General features: G+C 29.1%; 1 protein-coding gene across 1 annotated transcript in view; it reads left to right on the forward strand.

The window, feature by feature from the left end:
- Nlg3 (Neuroligin 3) overlaps positions 1–27,990 on the forward strand; it is a 147,412-nt gene that overhangs the window by 114,008 nt on the left and 5,414 nt on the right. The window contains exons 3-7 of the mRNA XM_065498289.1: positions 4,878–5,114; positions 7,741–7,938; positions 8,122–8,499; positions 8,690–8,726; positions 23,742–23,954. Of these exons, the coding sequence (XP_065354361.1) occupies positions 4,878–5,114; positions 7,741–7,938; positions 8,122–8,499; positions 8,690–8,726; positions 23,742–23,954 (1,063 nt within the window). The remainder of the gene's footprint in view (positions 1–4,877; positions 5,115–7,740; positions 7,939–8,121; positions 8,500–8,689; positions 8,727–23,741; positions 23,955–27,990) is intronic.

Below are 27,990 nucleotides of genomic sequence, written 5' to 3' on the forward strand. Positions count from 1 at the left end.
GTCCTTCAAAAATATTCCACTTTTTCATATTTTAATTTGACTAAGTCAGAATCATTGACTTTTTGTTGAATTAAATATTGAGAAAATTTATAAAAAAAAATGTTAGTATGAAAAAGTGGCATATTTCTGAATCTGTGAAATATAAAACTGACATCCATAACCAATTATGACTTTATACCCAATAAAGTCATCAAATTTTGTGCCTATATCTCAAATCACAATCTTTACATTTAGAAAATTTCTTTAATGTAATTTAAAAAAAATCGACGCCAATTTAGTATTTAAATGAGGATTAAAATTAAATATTTTAATGGTTGACCCTATTAAGAGTTAGTTATGTGGAGGATTTTGGCCACAAGTTTTTTTAAATTTCCAATATTTTTTTAGAATTATATTTTGGGTCACTTATTTATGATTTTTATATCCACCATCAAAAGACATGAGGGTTATATAGATTTTATCATTCCGTTTGTAACACATGAAAATATTTGTCACAGATCCACATTAATATATATATTTTGGCTCCTCATAAGATTCTAAGAGGATCTATATCCGTCCATCTTTCCGTCTTCACATAGGGCCCAATAGGGCCACGATAGATTTTAGCATTGGGAAAAAAAATTACACTATGACATATCAAAAAATTATTTACTAGGCGCCCAAATTTCAGAAAAGTTTTATTGAAATCAGTCCAAAAATATATAACATTTCGCTATCTTTCCATTAAATATTCCAAATATTGAAAAATTTGAACTTTGATCTTCATGATTTAAAGGTTAACGTTTTCAAAGTATATTTAAAATTATCTGTACTATAATATTATGAATAGGTTTTACTTAAAATTCATAGCAGTAAGGAAATTGGGCTCATTCGCCAAAATATGGCCAACAAATTAGTTTTTCTCGAAAATCGATTAATTTAAATCACAGCTCGGTGGTCAATTCCGGCCAGAAATCCATAACTTCTTTATTTCTTCATAAAAATGTTTGAATGTTTTGAAAAATTAAGAATAGCATAAGTGATTGAAAAAAATGGTCGTACAAATTTAGGAATACATATACAGGGTTTGGCCAAACAAACGTGGACGCTTTGAAATTATCGAAAAAGTTAGGTGATTCATGTAAAATTTGAAATTTGGTGTACATTTAAGAAAAACACACTTGATCCATCGCAAAAAATATTATAAATTGCATATAGGAGTTGGCCAAATAAACATTGACGTTATAAATCTATCGAAAAAAGTATGTAATTTTTGTAAATGGCTTCAATTAGGTTTATAATTAAAAATAACATAAATGATCCATTGAACAAATTTCGACATACAAATACATGGTTTGGCCAATTGAGCATAGACGTAAGTAACTCTCAAACTTACATAATTTTTGAAATTGACCAAAAAAAATACAAAAAAATGTGTAAAATATGTAGGCACTGAAATCTTTCCGGTTATTAGAATGGTAGATAATTGCAGCTGAAATTTATAGTACTTACTCTTACTTTACAGTATTAGCTGTAATTTACACTTAACCTCTAATAGCCCCTTCTAATTTGTTCTGGCCTTTCAACAATTTTTTTAATTTAGTTTCTATAGATTTTAAACTAGTTCCAAATTATTTCACTTTTATATAAAAATAACACGCAAAAACTTAATAACTACGTAGAATGGTTGACTGCTAACTGTTTTATAAAAGCATGACCTAATTTGGAAAAAAAAAACTTAAAAAAAGCACAGGCTACTTCAATACAAAAGTAAAAAAATCACATTTTTCTAATATTAAAATGACAAGAAAAAACCTTTGACTTTATAGCTCTATAAATAATCATATAGTTACTTTATAGCCAAAATAATTATGATGAAATTTGAATTTTTTCCGGATTTTTTGCGAGATTACAGTTTTACTGCAACTTGCATTAATATAAATAAATCGACATATTTCTGTAAAATAATACAGAATGTTAAGGAGTTTCACAAATACAGTGGTGGCCAGGAATTTAAGACAAAAATTGTTTGCTAAATTCCACGTGATTGTCAATTATTTTTTCAAATATTTCCACAAATATGTATGCATGAGGACTGTTTTAACACACAAGTGTGTTTTATTCGACTGTGTCAATTCATACATATTCACCACGAACACGAACACATTTCTACAACTTGACCAAAAAAATTTTTTTTTAAATAAACATATTTTCTCACATTTATATATTTATATTTTTATTGTTATAAAACATTCGGACCAAATTTCATATTTTTAGTTCCATAGTTCCATTGTCTTAAATTGGTGGCCACCACTGTATATTTCATATAAATAGTAAAATTTTGCAGAAATCGTTGGCCGATTTGGCTCAAATTTTTAACACATAACTCTTAACCTAGTTACACAATATTCCACCCGGTACACTTTGAAATCTAAAAAAAATCGGCTAATACTAGAGTATTCAATCGATTAACCGTTAATCGGTTAACCGATTAATTTTGGACGGTTAACTGTTCGAATAATTCGAAATTGCCGATTTTCAAATATCAAATAAACCGATTAATTGGTGTCGATTAACCGATTAACCGAAATTCCATTTTTTTTGGACTTTAAAAAATTTTTTTTATTTATTTTTCCGTTTCAATTCTAATACAAATTTCAAATTAAAATTAGATATTTTTGAACATCCAATAAACATGATTAGTGAGTATGTATAACAACTGACATATTTAATTTACATGCATTTGAAACTTTGTATTTACATGTATAGACGAAACTTTTTTTTGAAATGAGTCCTTTATCATAACTAAACGAAACTATTAAATTAATCAAAATCTAAAACAATCCAGAAAGGAATATTCTTTATCATGCTTTTGATTTCTCCAACATACAATCAGCAAGAGAGTTTTTTTCCAAGAAAAGTTTTATTAAATCTAAAGAAAAAATCGCTTAAATTATATTCTTTTTATAAACGATTATTTCAGAAGATCTCACTAAAACCTTAAAAAACTCACATATCGCTCATTTGCTGCAACAGCGTCATAATTCAAAAAAGTCGTTTCGAGAAAAACGTCTTTGAATATTTTATGACATTTTACTATTTCTTAAATAAATTTTCAACAAATCATGGGATTTCAGAAATATAAATAGTAGATGTTAATATCTTTCTAATCAAAAATGATCTCAAATACCTTATTTGCTGTTTCTTATGTTTTTGTACACAAAATTCGTTGTTGTATTTTCAGCTTAAAATGAAAATAGAAATTATTCGGTTAATCGAATAATTTTAAATTAACCGATTATTAACCGAATAAATCTAAACCTCGATTAATTATTTGCTCGATTAACCGATTAAACCAGAAACCCGATTAATTGAATACCCTAGCTAATACCCTAATACACATATTTACAGAATATATATTGTTTTACTATAAGAAAAAAATCTGTCGCGTACGGTATGTCACGTACGATATTTTAATCTATTTATTATAAAATCATCCCAAGATTATTTTTATTTAAATATAATAGATTGTAAAGGAAAAATATCTCTCACGATTACTATTACTTATTACTTCCATTTTATGTCACGTACGATATACCCTTATTTTGTTCGATATTTTGGACAACAGTGTTTCGAATCAACTTATTATTTTATTTTAAATACATTACCCTCTGAATGGAACATAAAGACCAAATTATTTTTCAGATTCTCTTATTTTTGCAAAATCTGTTCCACTTTATAGACTTAAAATGTCACGTACGATGACGATGTAATTGCCCATATTGATCGTGGGAATGCAAGATTTGGCACAGCCGAATATATTTATTTTAATATTCCATATTTAAGTGATTAAGTATAAAGTATTAAAATTTATAATAATGAGTGGATGCTTTACTTTGTGTGTTATGCAAATAGTATGCAATAGTAAAATTCAAATAAAAATTTGGAAAAAACAAACAATGATTGCTTTCAATACATATTTCATAAGACAGATAAAGTGTATTTAAATGTTTTTCGTACATAAATAAAAGCAAAATTAATGAGTGGTTTAATGGATCTCCCACCTCAATACCCACACAAATAAGTCACGTTGACCCTTAGTTAATACATTAATCAAATATTCTAAATAAAGCCGCAATCAAAGGTATTCCCATTCTAAAACAAGTTGATATATTTAAAAAGATAAAACAACATTCATTAAAAGTACTTTTTTGAATTTCACAAAAATATATATTAAATTCGTTTCACTTGTCCGACTTTTTTGTGTGTACTCTCTATTCACATTAAAAACAAATTTTTTTGTTTGCTTGCTTACTCTGTATTAAACATATGCCAATTTTGTGAAGCTTTTTTTTAAATAAATATAAATGTAGATGTACATTGACAAATGGATTTACATTTTGTATGGATGAAAAAAATAAAATAAAGGCAACAACAGCAAACAACATTAAAGTATAACAAAACAGAACTGCCACTTTGACAGATGAAATAATACAAAACATATATTTATACAAACAAACGAACAACAAAAACTTACACACTCTCGTAAAAAAAAAAGAATGTAAGACTTCTGACATATAAATGCTGTTGATAATTGACAGCTGGCAATTTTTAATCAAACACAAATGAAATGAAAAGGGAGCTGGAAAAAAACTATACACAAATACACAATGTTTGCAAAATGAAAAAAAAAAACGTTAAAAGTGGCAAAAAGGAAAAAATCTACATTAATTAATGCTCTTAAACTGTCTTAGATACTTTTTGTTTGGTGTATGTGATGGGCTAAACAAATTAAAAGTGAAACAAAAACTGAAAGATATTTAATGGTTATTTTATGCTAACATCATTTTGATTTCTTTCTCATGCTTAATTTTTTTTTTCTTCTTATTTCTTTGTAGTTGCCTCAAGAGATTCTTCATCGAGTAGTAGTGGCAGTTCAAGCTCTTCATCAAGTGGCAGCAGTAGTAGTAGCAGCTCATCCTCCTCATCGTCTGCTCAGGCTAAATTGCCTGTTATGGTTTTTGTTCATGGCGAATCATATGAATGGAATAGTGGCAATCCTTATGATGGTTCGGTATTGGCCAGTTTTGGTCAAATGTTAGTTGTTACCATTAACTATCGTTTGGGTTTATTAGGTAAGTTGTTTTTATTTTTTTTTTAGGTAAATGTTTGAACTAAAAACAAATTCAAATAAGGAATGAGATCGAAAAAATTTTAACAGATTTTAATTATATTAAAAAATTCCGGCTAAAGCCAGTTTTTTAAGTCAAGCCAACGGTAATAAAAAAGCTCCCTAAAGTATGCAGTACAAATTTAGATACTTTATTTGCAAATAAATAACAACAAGCAGATGTATGTGGGTTGGAGAAACTTGAAGAACTAACATTAGTAAATGCTACCGGGCGAAGCCGGGCGGTCAACTAGTTAATAATATTTTTGACAGTCGTCCTTATATAGGAGCAATGGAAAACTGTTGACCGATCGGTGCGAGTTCAGCTTATCAGGCCTGTCACAGAATTCCATTCGGATAGAAAGTGGAATTAATTCCGTAATTTGCTTTTTCACAAAAAGTAAAACAAAAATTTCATTCGGAATGAAACCACTTTAAGTTTGCAAAGTGGAATTGATATTTCTTTGTAATTATTTGTTTTCTCAAATTTTTAATCAGTTTCTGTAGCAAAAACTTCAGATCTACTTTCATATAAAAAACACAGTTCAAATTAAAATTAGAAATACAGAATTATTAAATATTTTTGGAATTAATAGATTACACGGAATCTGAAGAACCTAAAATGAAATCGATCGGAATTGTAACTACGGAATTGAAACCATTCCGAACATAATATGTGACAGGCCTGTATATAAAACAAATTTGTGGTGAATTTTGTTCGGATATGTATATAATTAAGATATTTATAAGAGCTTGACTATTTTCAGATAGGGCAGTTGTATGGGGTCTAGGAGAAATAATGGACAAATTCTTACCAAATTCAATAAGCATTGTCCTCGGGCAATATAAAACTTTTTACCAAATTTTGTTTGATCTGTAGTTTTTTGAAAGGTTTACACGGTCAGAAGGACGGATGGATATCTCTAAATCGACTCAGTAAGCCGAAAGTTGGGACAATATTTTTGCATGTTACAACATCATCACTAATCCAATATACCCTCCCCAAATATGGTGATGAAGGGTATTTCCCTAGCAATTTCAAAGTAATTTAATCGTCATTACTTCCTTCGACAAATAATCATATATTTCTAGTTTGTGACAAATCACTCGTTAGTACTTCAAAAGTTTCTGGATCGATGTTAGATGATGCTTCAAACTGTGAAGATTTGGAAATATTTTTTGTAATAAGAACTTATGAGGAGATATTGTTCAATTCTTTATATACATACATCCCGATATTATGTCAAACCTTGAGTAAATATCTCTAGAACTTGTGAGTTTTTTTTAATATTCAAATCTTGTTTTACAGTGATTTGCTAATTTTACTGGCTATTACCTTGAATTTCTTTTTTTCACCATAATTTTTTACATCACTCTAGTGAACACACAGGCTTGATAGTTTCATATTGAAAGTTTATTTTTAGTACAAACAAATTTTAATTTATCAATAGGAAGTCAGGTGGAAATTCATTGATAAAGAAAAACACAATTTTGTAATAATATTAGTAGTAGATTTTCAATGGCTTTAGATTTTTTTGTTATTTTTAAACAAAATTCAATATTAAATTGAAAAAAAAATCTTTAGAATCTTTTTTGTTTTAAAGTAAATAATTGTTCAATTGAATTACAGAAATTTGTTGATTAAGACAAATTTGCTTGAAAAACAGTGGTAGTTATTTGGAATTTATTGAGTTGTATTTTTATTAAAATACTTGCTTTATAGCGTAAAGGGATTTCTATGAAAAGTTAGAGTAAAAAAGACTTAAATGTAGTTTAACTTTGTGTGGAAAACCACACATTTTCAAACTATTTATTTAGCGATGTTAATGAAATTTCATAACTTTCTCTGCCGCATCAATTAACCAAAGAAAACGCATCAAAATTTAAGTTTCTTATCCTGGTGTGTGGATTTTCACACTTTGTAATTTCTGTATATTTTGCACTAGGAACAACATTTTGTGCGTATATGCTCAAATTGTTTGTGTAAAATGTATTGAAGATAAACTAATTTGGCAGATTACAATATATAAAAAAAAAAAATTATTTATGGTAATTCATGATTTTTACTACAAAAAAAATTATGTTGCTAGTGCAAAATACGTAGTCATACCGTATGTGTGGAAAACAACACAAAATTATCAAAGGTTTATAGCATAAATTTTGAGTGGTATTAAATATTAGTAAAACGTAATTTTAAGAAATAATTTCAACAATTATTTTATACTTATGTTATATAATCGCTGGCTATTTAAAATCGATAAAATCAGGCCACAAATGGCTGAGATATAAGCAACAAATATCTCGATATTGTTACCTATTTTTTCACAAATTATGTTTTTACAAAAAAATATTTAACTTAATTGTTTTCAATATTTATCTTAAATTATACAAGATTCGGCACAGCTTTCTTGTTTGATTAAATATCATTCTCAGCATATTCATGAAATTTCCCATAACAATATTTTGTTTAAACTTCTTTATAAATTGCTCTAATACAAAAAGACTAATACGGAGACCATCTTTTACTACATATTTTTCTTCACACCCAATAAAATGTCCTTAAACGTTTCCATTTTTTTGTTTTATTTAAGGTTTCTTAAATGCCAACACCGATCGTTATTCAAAGCTGCCAGCCAACTATGGTTTGATGGACATTATAGCCGCGTTACATTGGCTAAAAGAAAATATAGCTGCCTTTGGCGGTGACCCGCAAAGTATAACATTAGCTGGCCATGGCACCGGAGCAGCATGTGTTCATTTTCTAATATCATCCATGGCAGTGCCAGAAGGTAAATTGCACAAAATGTAACAACCTCAACCACTAACACCACCGCCAACCAACATTGCCACAAAAACCACAATATAAATAAAATTCTATGCAATACATTTAAATTTTAATTTCTTTTTTCTCTTTCTCTCTCTCTTTTTCATCCTTTTACATTTTATTTGCTACCACAAACGAAAAAAAAAAGGTTTACTATTCAATCGAGCCATATTAATGTCTGGCTCAGGTTTGACACCTTGGTCTTTGGTTAGTAATCCAGCCAAATATGCTGCCATTGTGGCACATCATGTTAACTGTGCACCAGACTTGCCGCATGCACATTTTATGAAGTGTTTAAGAGAAAAACCTTTGGAACAATTGTTGAGTGTGCCCATTAGACAACCAGAGTTTGGTTTTGCCTTTGGCCCCAGCATTGATGGTGTTGTTATAGATGGTGGTGACTATGTGCCACCGCCAGCTGGCTCCCTAAATGCACAGGCTTCAACGCTGGCCGGTGGTTTGGGTGGTGAGGCCGGCAATGCAGCGCATGGTGGCTGGGGCACACCCGGTCAATTGGAAAATATAGGTAAGTAATACATTCTTCAGTTGTTCTATTTAAAAAACATTTTAATTTATTTAAAAACTAATTTAAAATTGTATCTTCTTTCTCCCTAATTATTATGTATATTAATTCAATTATTTATGCCTTGAATTTTATTACTTTAAACATTGCTGCTGCCATATCAACAATCTGCCACTAATTATAACTAATTCAGTATTAATGAGGAAAACTGCAATTAATAAATTATCCAGGTACGTATTTAGTGTGTAAGACATTTATTTTATGCAAGATTATTAAAATCACAAGAAATTTTATTACACATTATGCTAATTTTAATATTGAGTATATCAGAAGGTTAATATTGAATAGAATATTCATTAGTTATTATGAATTTTTAAAGAGGAACATTTTGTTTTAAAATCTCATAAAGTTCGAGTATAACAGCACTAAAATTTAATAAGGTGATATAAATAGCTATAAACCTCGAAATAAGTAAATCAAATTTGAATTGCGTTTGCACTATGCACTGGTACTTCAGAGCTTCTGAAAGACCTAATTCCAATAATATTTCATTAAATGACCTGCAGTTTCCAGAAACTAGCTGATTCTGGATGCTGAAGTTAAATGATGTATGGACTCGCGGAGATTTTGCGTCCTCTGAATATTATAAATCATTCATTTACAAATATTATTTCGGTCAAAATTGTCACCGAAAAAAATTACGTGAAAAAATAATTAAAAGTTTTAAAAAAAATCAAAAAAATTGCACAATATCTGAAGGTTAATCGTTAACTGAAAATTGAAGGAAAACATAGATTAGGAAGAAAAAACGTCTAAGAGATAAGGCAAAAGAAGTCGATCAACAATTTGAAAGAAAACCTAGATCAAGAATAAAAAGAGGTCTATCAGATATTGGTATGGCGAAAGAAGTCGAAGAACAATTTCGAAGAGCACCGAACACTTTTATCAGAAAAGCAGCTCATAAAGTTAAATGATCGGATTCTTTTGTGCGCAAAAGCTAATGCTGGGTGGAAGTCGTATAAAGTTCAGAAAGTTCCAGACCGCAATCCGTTAAAGAACAAGCGAAAAAATAGAGGTCAAATTTTATAAAAAAAAATCATTCGTTTTGTGATGGATGATGAAACTAATGTACTGGTAGACTTTTCAGAACTTCCGGATCAAGATTTGTATGTAGATGTAATGTTCAAGAATAATACAGGACAAAAAACATAAAAAATTTCCTAAGAAATTACTAGTGTGGCAAAATAAGCCAATCATTCGTGACATTAGGCACGATAAGCACAGAGATATATATTAAGGAGTGTATACAAAAACGTTTTTCTTAAAAGCAGCACAGAGTGCCTGTGTTATTCAAACGCAAGTGAATATTCAGAATTTTTTTAATGTATTTGACACAAATTATATCTATCTGTATTGCTTACTATTAATTAGAAAATAATTCTAACTCGATTGAAAATACTTTAATCTTTCTTGGGTCATTGGTTTTAAATATCCCGATATCAACAAATATTTTTGCTTAAATGAATGTGTTTTCTGTTTCAAATTAATGCGACAGGAATGGGTACGTCCTCCAAGTTATTCACCTCGGGTCTCAGTTTTATTTTTAAAAAAAATCGCCAAAAATCCTTTTATGAGCCGAATGAGCTGAAATATAAAAAGCAAATAGTCCTTGATAATGTCTTCAAAATAGGCTCACATGTTTTGGCTATCTCTTTTAGTTAAAGAAATATGTTTTTCTTTAATTTTGCTCCATCTTTTTATACTCTTCACCTTCGTGAGAAGGGTATATATAAGTTTGTCATTCCGTTTGTAATTTTCACAATATAATTTTCCGACCCTATGAAGTATATATATTCTGGAACCTTATAGATAGCGCAGTCGATTAAGCCATGTCCGTCTGTCTGTCTGTTGAAATGAATTTTCTGAAGACCCCGGATATCATCGGGATCCTAATCTTCAATAATTCTGTCAGACATGCTTTCGAGAAGTTTCCTATTTAAAATCGGCAAAATCCGTTCACAAATGGCTGAGGTATGAGCAAAAAACCAGGACAATATCGATTTTTTACCTATTAAGACTATTAAGACATTAATATAGACAATATTGATATCTAATGATAGATATTTCAAAGACATTTGGAATGACGTAAGTTGGACATACAATGGGTCAAAATCGGAAAAAAAATTTTAACGGAAATTTTTTTTCGCCAAAAAAAATTTTTAAAAAATTTACAATTCGAAAAAAATTGTTTCCAAAAAATGGAAAAAAAATGTTTGTTTATCTTAAAATATTTAAAATTTTTATTTTGAATTATAATTTTGGTTAAGGGTATATAAGATTCGTCACAGCCGAATATAGCTCTCTTACTTGTTTTAGTTTTTTTATATATGGCGGGCCTGCGAACTGCATAACAATTTCTTTGGAATATCAGCTTTATTTGCGAAAAAATTCTGAATAAAATAAAATAATACTTACAAAGAGTTATCTCGTTCCTATAAAAAGTTTCACTCATCCAAATTTGTAACATGTAAAATGGGTCATATTTTTAGGTTTTTTTTTCAAAAATTCCCAAAATTTTTTTTTTTTTATAAACAAATTTTCTTCGGGAATAAATATAATTTTTATATGATCTGGAAAGAAAACATAATGCATAAACGTGTAAAATAATATTTGGCTCATTTCAGCCCTATCCAAATTTAGCAAATATTTTCGAAAGCAAATCAGCTCCAACCTTGTAAAATTTGATTACTATATATGCAAAAGTGGCCAAGATACCGAATTATTTCCAAAAAAAAAAAAACAATTTGTTTTTTAATTTATAAAAAATTTTAATTTTGTATAATTTCTTACACAATTGTGGGATGAGGGTAAAACTACGATGCATACAAAAACCTATCCTTATGACATAATTAAAATTTAATATTTTTGTTCAATTCTACTTAAATTGAATTTTAAAGCAACAAATCAATGAAATAATTTAATAAATTTGCTCGAGTGCACGCTTTCATTTCAATATCGATGATAATTAATAAGCTAGCAATTTGTCCCATACATGTTTATTGAATATTTTACATACCAGATTTAAACATACGCCTACATACACATAAACAATTAGATATCAATACATACATACATGCATATATACATAAATACATTAAAATTGTACATTATTTATACGCATCATTTACAATTTTCAGTTTTCAATTTTATTACATTACATTCATTTCGTTTCAATTCAATTTCATCAAATACATTTGAATTCAATTATGTATATGATTCTATATAATTACAAACAAACATACATACATATGTACGCATACATATATACAATAGTATATAAATGTATTTGTATAAGAACATATTTATTTCCATTTAAATGTACAATCTGACATAATTTATGTATAAATTTTCTAATAACCCTGTTGGGAATTCCTTAAAGACATCTTACGTGTCTAATAAATGACAAGTCACAGTCACTGTTGACATTTATGCCTGTTTAGTGAAAAGACATTCCTTATATATAAAGTTGATGAAAGTTAGCTTAAAGAAACCTTAATAAATTAATCACAACTTTTCTTGTAACCTTATAATATGTATCTCAGAAATTATTTCCCATATTATCTTCAGCTGTCAATTTTCTGCCGGGTTGTTTTCAACTTCAACATATAAGTGTATGCCTTTATACACTTTATCATTTTATTGAATTATTTAATACATACAAATGTTTTAAAATTATGTGCGAAAAAAATATATATAAAAAACATTTGCAAATTATTTCCAATCACGTCTTTTGTCGTAAATTATCATAAACAAATATTTTTCTGTTCCGCATTGAAAAACACGCTGAATGTCTGAATGAACTGTTAAACGAATGAATGACTTTTTGTTTGGTTGAATGGAGAGATGGATAAATGTGTGATTTTATATAGGCTTATTATGTTTTAGTTGATTTTAATTTGCTGTCATAATAAATTTATTAAAGATTTTGTTAATTAGCTGTTTGAAACAGATTAACATGACATAATCATATTTAAAAAATTACATTTAGAGTAGTTAATCAAAAACGAAGTTGTTTTTAAATTGAAATTAGCCTTGAAGCATTGAAAAAATATGTCGGAGCCAAAAAAAACTACTCCTGTTGTGCTGCTTATTGGGGAGTGATTTAAGGGAAGGTTTGCCTAATGCTGTCATTAAGATATGTCTGTTAGAAACATGTGGGCTTGTTTCCAAAATATAAAATCGAAATTAAAGAGAGTAGTTTAAAATTTGATCAGTTTGATATTGAAATTAAGAAAAATCGGTTTAAGAAATTATAAAATTTGTTTTTTTGTCCAATCAATATCTTGATATATAGACAAATTTGGTTTAACGTGAGTTAAAATTTGAATTATTCATTAAGGCAACTCATTATAAGTGGTAATCCAGGAAGCAAGGAGATGCAAGTTTGTCTAGCAATCGTAGTATATCGCCACTTTTCGGACAACCATATCCAGTATTGAGTTTTCAAATAAAATTATCGAAGTCAACCCCGCAAGAAAAAGTCTAATGAGGTAAAATCGCACGATATTGGTGGACAGTTCACCTCCACGTGAAATGACCATATCCTCAAATCGCTCAGTGAGGCATGAGCTGTGTGTCACGTAGCGGCGTCCTGTTGAAACCACATGTCGTTGGTGTCCATATCATCCAATTCAGGCTAAACGAAGTTGGTAATCATCGCCCTACAGATCACGCCGTTGACGGTAATGGCCTGGCCAATCTTGTTCTCAAAGGAATATGGAACGAAGAAGCCAACAGTTCAAAATCCACATCAAACAGTGACTTTGTTGAGGTGCATTGGAAGCTCTTGATTCGACAATTTTGTTTGTTGACATACCCATTTATTCAGAAATGAGCTCCATCATTGAGGATGATTTTTTGATGAAAATTATGGTTAGTTTCCAATTAGTGCAGGGCCAATTAATTTTTATCATTTGCACGATATATCAATTCATAGTGATTTGGCAAGACAAACTAAGGAGACTACAGCCTATTTATCAGATGCGGCTTTAACAATATGACCACCATCAAATGTCAAACCTCGGAAGTCCCTATCTCTTCGTTTGGGTTGCGATTTCCAAAAAAATACATATAAAGAATCTCACCATCACCATCTCAGCTATCAATTATCTCTTATAGCTTAGGAGATATTCGCATTCTAAAATTAAATTTTCAACATGTTTACCCAACTTACTCCATTTTTTTGATAATAACAGGTCCAAATAATTCCCGATTTTCTCTATTTATACCCTACACCACCATGGTGGGGAGGGTATTATGTGTTTGTGCAGATGTTTGTAACGCCCAAAAATATTAGTCTAACACCCAGTATACCGATCGACTTAGAATCACTTTCTGAGTCGATTAAACGATGTCCGTCCGTCTGGTTGGGTGGCTGTCCATGTAAACCTTGTGCGCAGAGTACAGGTCGGAATTTTGAAGATATTTCGATCAAATTTGTAACATGTTATTTTTTTGGCCCAAGGACTAAGCCTATTGAAACTGGCTGAAATCGGTCCATTATTTTACCTAGCCCACATACAAATGTCCTTCCGAAATTGGTCATAAATGTTTAATTTATAAATGTATCTCCACATATTGCGCTCCAAATAAGTTTTATATATACAAAATTCATGTCAACAAATTTTGTTACGATCGGTCCATAATTAGTCATAGCTCCCATATAGACCCGCTTCCGAAAATCACTTTAACGTGCATAAATCGCTTAAAAATGTTGGTGTACTCACAAAATTCAATATAGTCAACTTTCATATAAACATGAATCACACGACCTAATTTCATGGTGATCGGTCCATAATTGGTCATAGCCCCCATATAAGGCCCACTTCCGAAAATCACTCAAAAATATAAATTATTGAAATTTTAAAAGAATAATGTTTTTGCTCTTTTACTTAGTGTAGGGTATTATATGGTCGGGTTTGACCGATTATACTTTCTTACTTGTTTTATTTTATTGGACTGACAACAATTGTATATGTTACAACAAACAGAAAAATAACTATTTAAAAATCAAAGATAAATGCATTTTAATTTAAACAATTTTAAAAAAGTCTATTTTTCGCTAGTTGTTAGGAAAAAACTACAGGTAGGCCTCCATTTACGCGATTTGTTGGGCCCAAAAAATAGCGTGTAAATCAAATTCGCGTAAAACGAGGTTCTAATTTAGAACAAAATGTTTTTGTGGGCCAATAATTTTTGATTTCTCGTAAAACAATACATCAGTCATATAACCATAAAGAAATTGAGACCTATAAATCGCGTTAAATAGAAAACACGTATGCACATACACACAGTGGTTTAGAAACTTTTTTTTTTGGAAATAATTCGGTGTCTCGGGAAGTATTGGAGATATTATACGCATTATATGAAAAAATGTACAAATTTGTCAAAGCGGGCAAGGTTTGTGGAACTTCTGAGGAGTAAGTAAAGGCTTTTTATATAAGTATTTGATACTGTTGAAAACATTATGACCTGGGGATTGATATTTTAGTAAAATTAAATAATTTTATAAAATTTTGGGACTTCATTTACCTTAAAAACTAAAAAAACTTTCATATGGTGATTTTCCACGAATAAAAATATAAAATTTGATTTGATGTAAAATTTTAACGGTTAAAGATATCATAACAAAATTGTGAACTAATTTAGACCCAAATGTGCTTAAATTAATGACATTATAATTTTTGACATTTTTTATTTTCAAATACCGAAATTCCTAAAACGGGGAAAATGTGTTCCAAAAACTGAGTTTTTTTAGAAAAGTGCCTACTGTGACGCTATTTACCGTGTGATAGTAAAACAACTTTCTAAGTCTTTAAACAACATATAGGGTTATACAAATACGGAACTTTTTCGAGGATCGGTGCTTTGCCTTTTTAGAATTTTTAACTGAAACCTAAATATTTTTTTTAAAATTGTCCAAGTTTGGATAGGTCTGGGGGATACTGTGTCCGCTTAAGTGAGCCCAATTTTACTTTACATGCTTTTGCATTAAGTTTTCTTTCCGGAGCATATAAAAATTGTATATAGTCCCAAAGAAAATTTGTTTCTACAAAAGAAAAAATATAGGGACTTTTTTAGGAAAAATCGTAAAAAATTAGGCCCATTTTACATGTTCCAACTTTGGATGCGTGTAACGTTTTACACGTTTTACAAGTTTTTTTTATTTTATTTAGAATTTTATTGCCAATATAGCTGATATTTTGAAATAAAAAATTCGACCCTCCGTAGGGCCGCCATATCTAAAAAACAAAAAAAATCGAGCAAAATTAAAAAAAAATAAATAAATAAACCTAAATATCTCTTCAACTGAAGGAGATAACCTACACATGTAAGCGTATTTTTTGTAGATCTTCTCAAGGACTATTTATATTTTAAATTTCAGCTCATTCGGATCATAAATGAATTTTTGGGAATTTTTTTAAAAATTTTGAGACCCGAGGTGACCAACTTTGAGGGGGCACAAACTGGCCCGTATTACCCCTAGGAAGCTGAAAAAATGTAATTTAACTCAAAAACACCTCAGCTCTGACCATGTGAAATTTTGTAATAATATATCCAATAGTTCCCGAGATACCGAATTATTTCGAAAAAAAAAAGTTTCTAAACCACTGTGATACATATCGTCACCTTAAATGAAAGCGGAAATAAGGCGACGATATATACTTTAAGTAAACTTATTTTATTTGTACTTTTAAAAACTTAGTTAAAACAAAAGTAAAGTAAAAAAAACTCAACTAAAAAAATTATTTCTTATTGAAAATTATGAAAAAATGTTAATTAAAAAAACAAAATATTCTAATACATAAAAGAGATCAAAACATAAAAAATTCTTAAAAATTAATGAAGTTTTCAAAAAAGAAATCCGCATTATATAAAAATCGTGTAAAAAAAGTGGCGTATTTGAAAAAAATGGTTGCTAATTTGAGTTCGCGTTATACCGAATTCGCGTAAATAAAGTACCGCGTAAATGGAGGATTACCTGTACTTTTATTCTTTTCTAAGATGATGTATAAAGAATTTATATTCTCTAAAAAGCCAACATTACACAAAATATTTCAAATGAAAAAATTTAACAAATTTCTGATATCGAGGGGACCAGGTTCATCCAAAAAACCCCTATTTTTATGTAAAATTCAAATTTAGGGCAAAAATTCTGAGATATCAAAATATAGTAACACACTTTAGGTGACCAAGTAAGTTCTTAATTATTTTGTAGTGGCTTCTGATAATCCCACCCCTGATATGGATATTATAGCAATTTTTCATTTCTAATGGAAAAGTCTATATAACTGTAAAACTTCATTAAAAAATATTCATAAATAAAAGTTTAATTTCAATTTGAAAAATTTGTGTCTTTGCAAAAACTCAATAAAAAGCATTTTTTATCATATTTTTCAAAAAAAGTAGTCCATGAATTTTTTTGACTGTAAAAAATTATATACATGTATTTTTGAAAAATAGACAAAATTCACTGTCCATTGATATATAACATGTCTACCTTATGTTTTTTACTTGGCAAATTAATTATTGAAAACTTAACAACTCGCAGAGAATTTACCTAGCACTTCTTCTTTTCTAGACTCCTTCAACTAAACGATCTAGTTTACTTCTCCCTAGCATATGGTGGAATATAATTTGTTCTTATATTATTCAATTTTCTCAGAAAACCTTCCAAATTTTATAAGTATTTACAGCAACTTATCTAAGCTCATAAATAAACATACACGATTACTTTGGTAAGCACCATTCATATCCATACATATTTCATTTACATATAAAATCCTAATGTTAAATTAAACGCTAACTCTTAGTTAATTTAGATTTATGTTTAGAGAAGAAATTGTATTTGCGTTTTTCGCACAAAAGGCAAAGAACATCCTTTTAATATCCACCTTAATTTAGAAAGGTGGGAGTTACATTCTAGGCGTTTATAATAATCTTTTACTTATTAATGTGATAAAATGGAAACTTAAATACAATTAGAGGTAACTTAAGTAATGAGACTAACAGCGGTAGTTAAGGCAACGAGTTTGAGGCAAATACATGGCGAATATATTATAGCATGTTGTGATAACAACATATTTAGAATAATTAATGTTAATTGTGTTTTAATTTTTAAGCTAATCACTGTGTGATATTCTTAAATAACCTTATACATATGCAAATATATAGAGTTTTTCGAGGTATGATATTTGTTCATGGGAAACTTAATTACAGTGAATTTTATGTCGATACCAATATCATTTAATTATTTGTGAGCTTCTAAAGAAGATTCCGGAATGTTTTTAAGTATTTTATAAAATTTTAACGAATTTAAATTTATCTACATACCTCCGATATTTGCACATAATGTACAAATTTTCTAATTTACATTTTAACTTATGTGCGTGCCTTTACCATGTTTTTCGATATTTTTTCGATTAAATACTATTTCACTTCCAATGTCGTGATTTGTATTTGAAATCATTGTGCCAGGGAATGTAACTGAAAAATTGTTTATAAAATGCAAAAATTACATAAAACTAATATTTTATTTGGAATAAGTAGTAATCAAAATCCTTAAATCAAGTGTTTATTGCAGAGCATGTAACACAATAGCAAATGTAGTAAATGTATTAGTATTTTAGTTTAAATTTCCAGTGGCCACGCAAATTTATTGAATCAATTATAATTGTCGCGCTACAGTTATATTAATTATAGCAGCACTAATTATATACAAGTAGGCAGACATACATACACTCAGTAAAATAAACCGCGACATTCACGTGCCTACAGTTCACCTACATCCTTACGTATGTAATAGGATGGACCTTATTTTGCATTTTTAGAGACCTTGAGATCTTAAAGTGTTCCCCGTTATCTAAACACTAAATACTGAAAAATTTATAAAAATCGGTTTACACATTTTATTTGAAGTTTCGAGTTTTGGATCTTTTGGTTTTTCCAAAAAGTATATGTAAAAAAATCCAATTAAATATACTTAATATATTCAAATTTCCTTTTATCAGTTGATCAAAATCCACTAAATTCGCAAATGAAAAATGTTGAAATTACAAAAGGACTGACAAACTTACACCCTTACCACTCATGGCTGGAGGGTATAAAAATAGATAAAAAAAACGAGGTAGTTGTGGTTTTTAGCTTATATTTCAGCCATTTCTGGGACAATTTTCTCGATTACAAATAGCAACCAAATCGGGTCTATAGCGGATATATTGATGTATGAATTATATATGGGCAATTCCACCAGAATCGCTACCACGACTAAAAACACAAAAACCCTTGAAACTTTTTTTCAAGATAATTTGAATAGAAGAAAATAATAAAAGGTTACTATGTGAAAGTATTTAGATCATATTACAACATTTTCAATTGTAGCTTGTAGTATGAAATGAATTTGACCCTGATTGTTTTTTTGCTTGCCAATCATGGTGAAGGGTGTAACAAGCACAAAATTTATTTTCTTTAAAAATTTCAATAATTTATTTGATATTTTCCGAAGTGGGCCTTATGTGGGAGCTCTGAGATTAGTCCGTGTGATTTTGTTAATTTTGTTAATAATATTAAGATGGTACCCAATTTTCGTGCTTTGAGATGAATCCAGCTGCTTGCAAACGTATTGAAATTGCTGCCTGAGTAGCTCCCAATGATTTTACAAGCTCTTGTTGAGGTTTACGGCAATATTCATGGAGTAATGCTTCCAAAAATTGGTAGTCAAACTTTTTGGGCTGGCCTTGGCGATCTTAAATCTCATAATCGCCACTTCTGAACCTCACAAACCATCTTGCGCACGTTGAAACTGATTGAACACATTCGCCATAAGCTTTGGTGAGCAAGTGGTGTGCTTCAGTGGCACTTTTTTTTCAAAAGTAACTCGACATTTTTGAACCGAAAAGAAACCTAGTTATTCACACTACAGTGGTCAATAACTGATTGAGTATAAATTACATATAAGTTATTAAAAACAAAAATCGCGTTCAAAAGATTTAAAAACTTTTTTTAAGTCACACAATAAATAATTTTTTGGAAAATGTTACCACTTTGACCCAAAACTTCAAATAAAATGTACAACTTCTAAACATTATCTGCTGATGCTAACATATCCTGGAAATAGTTTTCATATGACGAAAACCATTTTAGAGCTTGGGAGAGTCAAAAATCGAAATAGTGCAAAATAGGGTCCATCATAATACATATGTATGTATGTAATTTTTGGTTTATGTGTTAGAGGAAATGCATGTAGACAAATACAATAGCACACATACATTGCAAATATTTACGAGCACAACTACATACTAAATACATGCATACAAACAACAACCAAAAGTTACAAATTCTATTATGTAATATTAGTTAAAGGCATTACTTACTTTGGGGTTACACTGTGAGGAAAATGAATAAGATAAATTTTAAAGTATGTGATTTGAATATATAAAAATTGCGTTTAAGAGTGATATTGCAGCACATTGTGTTTAAAAAAAATCATACATATATTTCAGTTATATTTTTTAACCATATCCATATTCCAATTGCATCACAGTGTCGCTGTACAAGCAGGTATGCATTTTTGCTTACAACAGCCAGGTAAACTCTTTATGCCTACATGCATCGAAGTATTTGGTAATGGGCGTAGTTTATGTTTATATGCATGTTAAACATACATGTTGATTTAGATTAATAATGATAAAACATGTAGCTGAAATATAAGCAATGTACAATTTACTTGACATAATTAAAAACAAGTTACTACAGCACTTTTAGAATTTGACACAAAAAAAATTAAAATACTTATATTATGTTACTTATAAATTTAAATGAAGTGAAAGCTATTCTAATTAGCAACTGTTTATAAACTATATTGAAAAAATGTAAAAAAATATCAAATTTCCAGACTGTGAGTGATTAGAAAGTAAACACAGTCTTTAGTAAATATGCTAAGAACCTGAGCTTAGTTTCTTTAGAAATTTTGCTCAGACTCCGAGCTAAGTTTCTTAAGAAAATTATTCAGGCTCTGAGTTAAGGTTCTTTATAAAATTTACTCAGACTCTGAGCTAAGTCTCTTTAGAAAATTTACTCAGACTCCGAGCAAATTTTCATTAGAAAATTATTTCAGAATCTGAGCAAGTACCTTCAGAAAATTTTCTCAGAATCTGAGCTAATTTGGTATAGGAAATTCTGAGATAAGTTTCTTTAGAAAATTTGCTCAGATTCCGAGCTAAGTTTCTTTAGAAAATTTGCTCTGATTCTGAGAAAATTTTCTCAGATTCTTAGCTAAGAATCTTTAGAAAATTTGCTCAGATAAGTGAGCTAATCTCTTTGGAATAATTGCTCCGATAGTTGAGAATTTTTCACAGAATTTAAGTACTTTTTCACACTTAGTCACAGTTTTTTAATTCAAGAATAAAATAAAGTTATAAAAAGTTATTGTATATGTATTTGTTTAAATATTTTTAACAAATCCTATCAAACTTAATCTAAAGCCTTTTGCAAATTAAGCTACTTTTAATTTCATAAAACTTTAAATGCTTTTTAAAAAACGATTACATATTTAATCAAAGTCTTAGCGAAATAAATAAAGAAAAAGCAAGCACTCAAATCATAATGAAGTTGTGAAAACACTTTTCATCATAATTGGATCCCTAGAGACACTAATGTTTAATATTTCAATAAAATTGCTCAAGCAAATTTTAAAAGGCCATTTCTCTTCTTGAACTCTACATCACTTCCGGTTCGTGTAAAATGAAATGGTATCCACACAAAAGATTTCTATAGATGAAAAAACAGTACAATTGCGTATAAAAAAATATACTGATATAAATAACCAAAAATGATGAGGAAGAAAAAATATCTTTGATTACTTTTATATCATTTATTACTAGAACCTTATTTATGATGTTTACCCCTAAACAACATGTCCCAATTGAAAAAAAAAACTTTTTTTTGGGAAAGTGGGATTGTGTGTAAGAATGGCCAATCCCTTTATAACGGAAGTGTTATTAACAATTGGGTTGTTGGCCTTTTTTGTGAACTCTCTCCTTTTTTCGCTTTGAAAAGAGCTTGTCAACTTGAGTATATTTTGGTTGCCTATTTTTTTTGTATATTGTTGTAGAACTAAGTCATAATTTTACATTTGCTCTTTTTGCTATATATTTATTTAATTTTTCTCTTTTTTTGTTAAAAAAAGTTTTTGTGTGTATGTTTTGTTAACCATAAATGTATGTAGAAGGATTTGTGGCCTGTTATAAATGAAAAAAATTTAGCCAAGTAAATACAAAAAAAAAAAAAAAATCTACAGAATTGTATGCATAGTTAGTTTTCCTTTGTCAAAAATAATAGTTTTTGTAACGGCAATTTATTTTTACTACTCCTATTACAGAATTATTCTTTTCAGTTTTATTGTTCATGGGTCTATTTGTATCTTTATTCATTCATTCAAATCACTCGCTCAACCCCAAATGATAAATTTATCTACTCTTCTTTTGTGCATATTTATATTTCGGATTGTTTTTGAATGTATTAGAAATTCCTTGATTTAAGAATTGATTGTAGGTGAATGGTGAGATGGTAAAGAATTTTGTTGATATAGATTTAAATATAAGATATTAATAGAAATTCCAAACCAACTGTATTTGCATAAACACTAAAAAAAGAACTATAAATATGGACAAATTGAAACTACATTTTCTATAGAAAATTCTATACGAAAATGTGTCGCTTTGTGACGATCTGTGACAACAATTTCTATAGAAAATTGTGTCGCTTTGTGACTACATTTTCTATAGAAAATTTTGTCGCTTTGTGACTACATTTTCTATAGAAAATTTTGTCGCTTTGTGACTACCTATAGAAAATTTTGTCGCTTTGTGACTACATTTTCTATAGAAAATTTTGTCGCTTTGTGACTACATTTTCTATAGAAAATTTTGTCGCTTTGTGACTACATTTTCTATAGAAAATTTTTTCGCTTTGTGACTACATTTTCTATAGAAAATTTTGTCGCTTTGTGACTACATTTTCTATAGAAAATTTTGTCGCTTTGTGACTACATTTTCTATAGAAAATTTTGTCGCTTTGTGACTACATTTTCTATAGAAAATTTTGTCGCTTTGTGACTACATTTTCTATAGAAAATTTTGTCGCTTTGTGACTACATTTTCTATAGAAAATTTTGCCGTTTTGTGACTACATTTTCTATAGAAAATTTTGCCGTTTTGTGACTACATTTTCTATAGAAAATTTTGCCGTTTTGTGACTACATTTTCTATAGAAAATTTTGCCGTTTTGTGACTACATTTTCTATAGAAAATTTTGCCGTTTTGTGACTACATTTTCTATAGAAAATTTTGCCGTTTTGTGACTACATTTTCTATAGAAAATTTTGCCGTTTTGTGACTACATTTACTATAGAAAATTTTGCCGTTTTGTGACTACATTTTCTATAGAAAATTTTGCCGTTTTGTGACTACATTTTCTATAGAAAATTTGTTCGCTTTGTGACTATATTTTCTATAGACATTTTCATGTACAGAGAACTTAGCTAGACTTTGATTAGATTTTATAGAGATGCTTAGTTTCGCTGTAGCTATATCTTTGCAAATATTGTTATTATGGAACTTTATTTTCAATATAATTAAAGCGTTATTTAAATACTTTCAGACCTGTTTACTTTATTAGAGTTCTTTGTTATTGACGTTTTTACTTAATGAATAAATTTATTTTTATATTGTAATACAAACACATGTATTATTCGCTTTTATTTTCAGAAGAAAATAGAAATTTCCATGAAATATTCTTCAACCAATTTTATTGACTTTATCATTAATTTCTTGTAATTTTTCTTATTTTCGACGAAAAAGAAAATAAAATTATCATGTACTTATTTTCTCCTTACCAATTTTCTTTCAATTATCTTTGTTCTGAACGACGAGTTCTGGTGAATTCTTATTAAAGCCTCCTCCTTGCTTCTTAAACTCTCCTTAATTTATCATTATTTACCAATATCATTTCAGTACTTTCATCGTCTTTGTATGATGATTGTGTTTACATATTTTATTACATTTCGTTTTTTCTTTTTGGAAATGACAGAAGAAACTCCATCATTTTCATTTGTTTTTTGCCCCCTGTTTTTAATCGTAAATCTTACCATATAGTAATGTACATATTCGCTTCGATTTTATTTGCAGATATGATTTAATGGCTGGTGTAACACGTGCTGAGGCGTTTTTCTCCTTCAATTCGGGTGATGTTCAATATGGCATTGAAGCTGATAGACGTTCGAAAATCTTAAAGGCCTACGTGCGCAACACATACACGTATCATTTGAATGAAATATTTGCTACGATTGTTAATGAGTATACGGATTGGGAGAGACCAGTACAGCATCCAATTAATATCAGGTAACCGACAAATTATTTTTTAATAATAAAATTCAAGTGGAAAAATAATTATATTTCTTTGGAGTCATATAAAAGACGGGGATGGGTTCGAAAAGTGTTTTTAAAAAAAATATAATAGATTGAAAAATAAAATTTTGTAAAGCTTTTTTCAATACAATCATATATGACTTATACAAGTTAAAATTAAAACAGTCGATTATTTAGTGATTATGCTTTTTTCGTATCTTAAAATATTTATTTTCTACCTCAAAACTTATCTCTGAAACAAAACCTTTGCTCATTAACAAATTCTTTCAGTATTTGAATAAGACAGATTTTGCAGAACCATAGCAATTTATCAATTTAACGAAATACTTTGTGAACTGCTCTCTTCTTTATTTTATTATTATGCGTTATTTTATTACAGCACCCCTATTGGGTATTTATAGGAATTATGAATTCATGTAACAGGTTTATAATTGTTATTTCCAAAAATCTTACAATGGAATTTAATTAAGATTTTTGTGTGCCCACAGGTAGTATGAGTAATATGAAATGGTGCCTCCTCAATAATCATACGCATTGGAGGGTCAAACATTTTCTACTTAGAATTTCATAGTACCAATGGAATTCAAAAAAAAATTTGTCAATGTGACAAGAATTGATTTCAATTTTATTTCGTTTAATTACGTAAAAAAATGGGATATGTAGAATGAGAATATTTTATATATAGTAAACACCATGACTATATTCTTGCCTATATTCATTACTACATAGAATGAGACTAGATTTTCCATAGAAAATTTAATCTGACTGTGACAATACTTAAACTAAAAAATTTTGCCTGAAATGGACAACATTTTTTACAAATAATTCAGACAGATTGGGGCTACATTTTCTATAGAAAAAATCTCTGTGAAAATATTTTCTAATGAATATTTTGACACCATGTGACAACAATTTTTACACAAAAATTTCGTCAGATTATGAGAACATAATTGCCCAATTCACAATTGGTGTCGTAGCGTTGTATCGTTGTATGTCGTAGTTTTTTTTATTAATGTTTTGTTTTTGTTTCGAAAAAATTGTATGAAAAATATTTATGACATACAACACTACGACATCAATTGTGAATTGGGCAATTATATAAAAAATTACCTCAGGCTATGACTACATTTTCTACAGAAAATTCCTATAGAAAATTTGGGAATTTGACAAGAATATCTTAATAAATTTTACTGAGACAGTGAATACAATCACTGTCAATAGAAAATTTTGTCCGACTATGACTATACATTTCAATAAAACTTAGTCAGAATTTGACTATATATTCTATGGAAAACTTGTGTACTAAATTCATTGTAATACGAAACGATTTCCTTTCGTATTGAATTAGGGAGTAACCCCCAGTGTGACAAAAAATTGCTCAGACTGTGACAAAAATTTCATAGAAATTTTGACATTTTCTATAAAAAACTTGGTTGCACTGTGACTACATTTTCTATAGAAAATTTTGTCGCACTGTGACTACATTTTCTAAAAAAAATGTGGTCGCACTATGACTACATTTTCTATAGAAAATTTGCTTGCACTGTGACTACATTTCCTATAGAAAATTTGCTCGCACTGTGACTACATTTTCTATAGGAAATTTGCTCGCACTGTGACTACATTTTCTATAGAAAATTTGCTCGCACTGTGACTACATTTTCTATAGAAAATTTGCTCGCACTGTGACTACATTTTCTATAGAAAATTTGCTCGCACTGTGACTACATTTTCTATAGAAAATTTGCTCGCACTGTGACTACATTTTCTATAGAAAATTTGCTCGCACTGTGACTACATTTTCTATAGAAAATTTGCTCGCACTGTGACTACATTTTCTATAGAAAATTTGCTCGCACTGTGACTACATTTTCTATAGAAAATTTGCTCGCACTGTGACAACATTTTCTATAGAAAATTTGCTCGCACTGTGACAACATTTTCTATAGAAAATTTGCTCGCACTGTGACTACATTTTCTATAGAAAATTTGCTCGCACCGTGACTACATTTTCTATAGAAAATTTGCTCGCACCGTGACTACATTTTCTATAGAAAATTTGCTCGCACTGTGACTACATTTTCTATAGAAAATTTGCTCGCACTGTGAGTACATTTTCTATAGAAAATTTGCTCGCACTGTGAATACATTTTCTATAGAAAATTTGCTTGCACTGTGAATACATTTTCTATAGAAAATTTGCTCGCAATGTGACTACATTTTCTACAGAAAATTTGCTCGCACTGTGACTACATTTTCTACAGAAAATTTGCTCGCACTGTGACTACATTTTCTATAGAAAATTTGCTCGCACTGTGACTACGTTTTTTATAGAAAATTTGCTCGCACTGTGCCTACGTTTTCTATAGAAAATTTGCTCGCACTGTTACTACGTTTTCTATAGAAAATTTTCTCGCACTGTTACTACGTTTTCTATAGAAAATTTGGTCGCACTGTGACTACATTTTCTATAGAAAATTTGCTCGCACTGTAACTACTTTTTCTACAGAAAATATGCTTGCACTGTGACTACATTTTCTATAGAATATTTGCTCGCACTGTGACTACATTTTCTATAGAAAATTTGGCCGCACTGCTCAGAATTTGACTACATTTTCTAAGAAAATTTGATCAGACAGTGACTATATTTCCTATAGAAAATTTTCTTAGATTTTGACAACATTTTCTATAGAAAATTTTCTTAGATTCTGACAACATTTTCTATAGAAAATTTGTTCAGACTGTGACTACATTTTCTACAATAAATCTTAGGCTACTAGTATTTCACTTCAAAAGGTTATAGTGATTTAAAGTTGAAAATTAAAAAAACATACTTTAAAACTTACAGAAGATTTATCAAATTACCTCTAACTTATAGATTAAATCCATTATTATATATTTATACCTATAAACTGAGTTAATTTTTTACTAAACAAAAAATGCGTATATTTTATTTGCAATTAAATATAACGCAATACATTCTACAATTTTTCACATTTTGATTGATTTACAAGTTACTAAATTGTAATAAATTCTTTTAAATAAGTAGGTCGTTTAATACTAAAAATAAAACCGAAAGAAAAATAACGTTCATGTTATTTCCTCTACAAGTACAACCGACAATTTCCAAATAAAATTGATATAATCGTAAAACTGCAAAAAAAATAAAACGAAAAATAAAAAAAGTGTGAAAGCCAAATTTTCTATAAAACCAATCAACTTTATATTTTATACATGCCACATTTACACAAACACATAGACATAGACATTCATACAGCCATAAATATATACTTACAGCAGCAATAACTAACGTAACAGCAGCAGAGTTAAAGGCAGCACAAACAGCAGCCGAAAAAAAAGTTTTAACAATTTCCCACAAATTACAAATTTTACACACACTTTTCAAATGCCGCAACAATATAGTGAACAACAAAAAAAAATGTTTTTTCTTTTGTTGGTTTCACCAATAACCAAAATCAGCATCAGTGCAAAAAAAACGTACAAAGAGTGGCTTTCGACACCTTATAGCAACAAAAATTTGTAGGGTGTTTACCAAATGACACACCTTTAGAAATACAACTTGTTTAAGTATTATTTATATATCTATGTAGTATGTTTAGGATTTTTTGTCGATATTGTTGTTAATATTTTGTCCTTCCTGCTTTCAGCATCTAAGGTCCAACCACCTGCATTTGAACCCTAAATATATTTTTTTATTTCCCTAGCGATTGTTTATTTTTTACCTCCTGTTTTCATTCATATTCAATATATGTCTGATTTATTTATATTTAAACGGAAGTTAGATAAAAAATAAATTTTATATATTGGTATTTTTTTCTTGTTTTTTTTTTCTAACCTTCTAACAGTCTATAACTGATAATTTTTTATGAGGGAGAGTAGTTGCAAACTGAAATAACTACAACGACAGGATGTGACAGAATGTGTAACGAAAACATTTAAAATTTGTACAGAGTGGAAGTTAAATATTGACACAAGCAGATAAATAAAA

The sequence above is a fragment of the Calliphora vicina genome, chromosome 1, assembly GCF_958450345.1.
Source record: "Calliphora vicina chromosome 1, idCalVici1.1, whole genome shotgun sequence".
NCBI lineage: Eukaryota > Metazoa > Arthropoda > Insecta > Diptera > Calliphoridae > Calliphora > Calliphora vicina.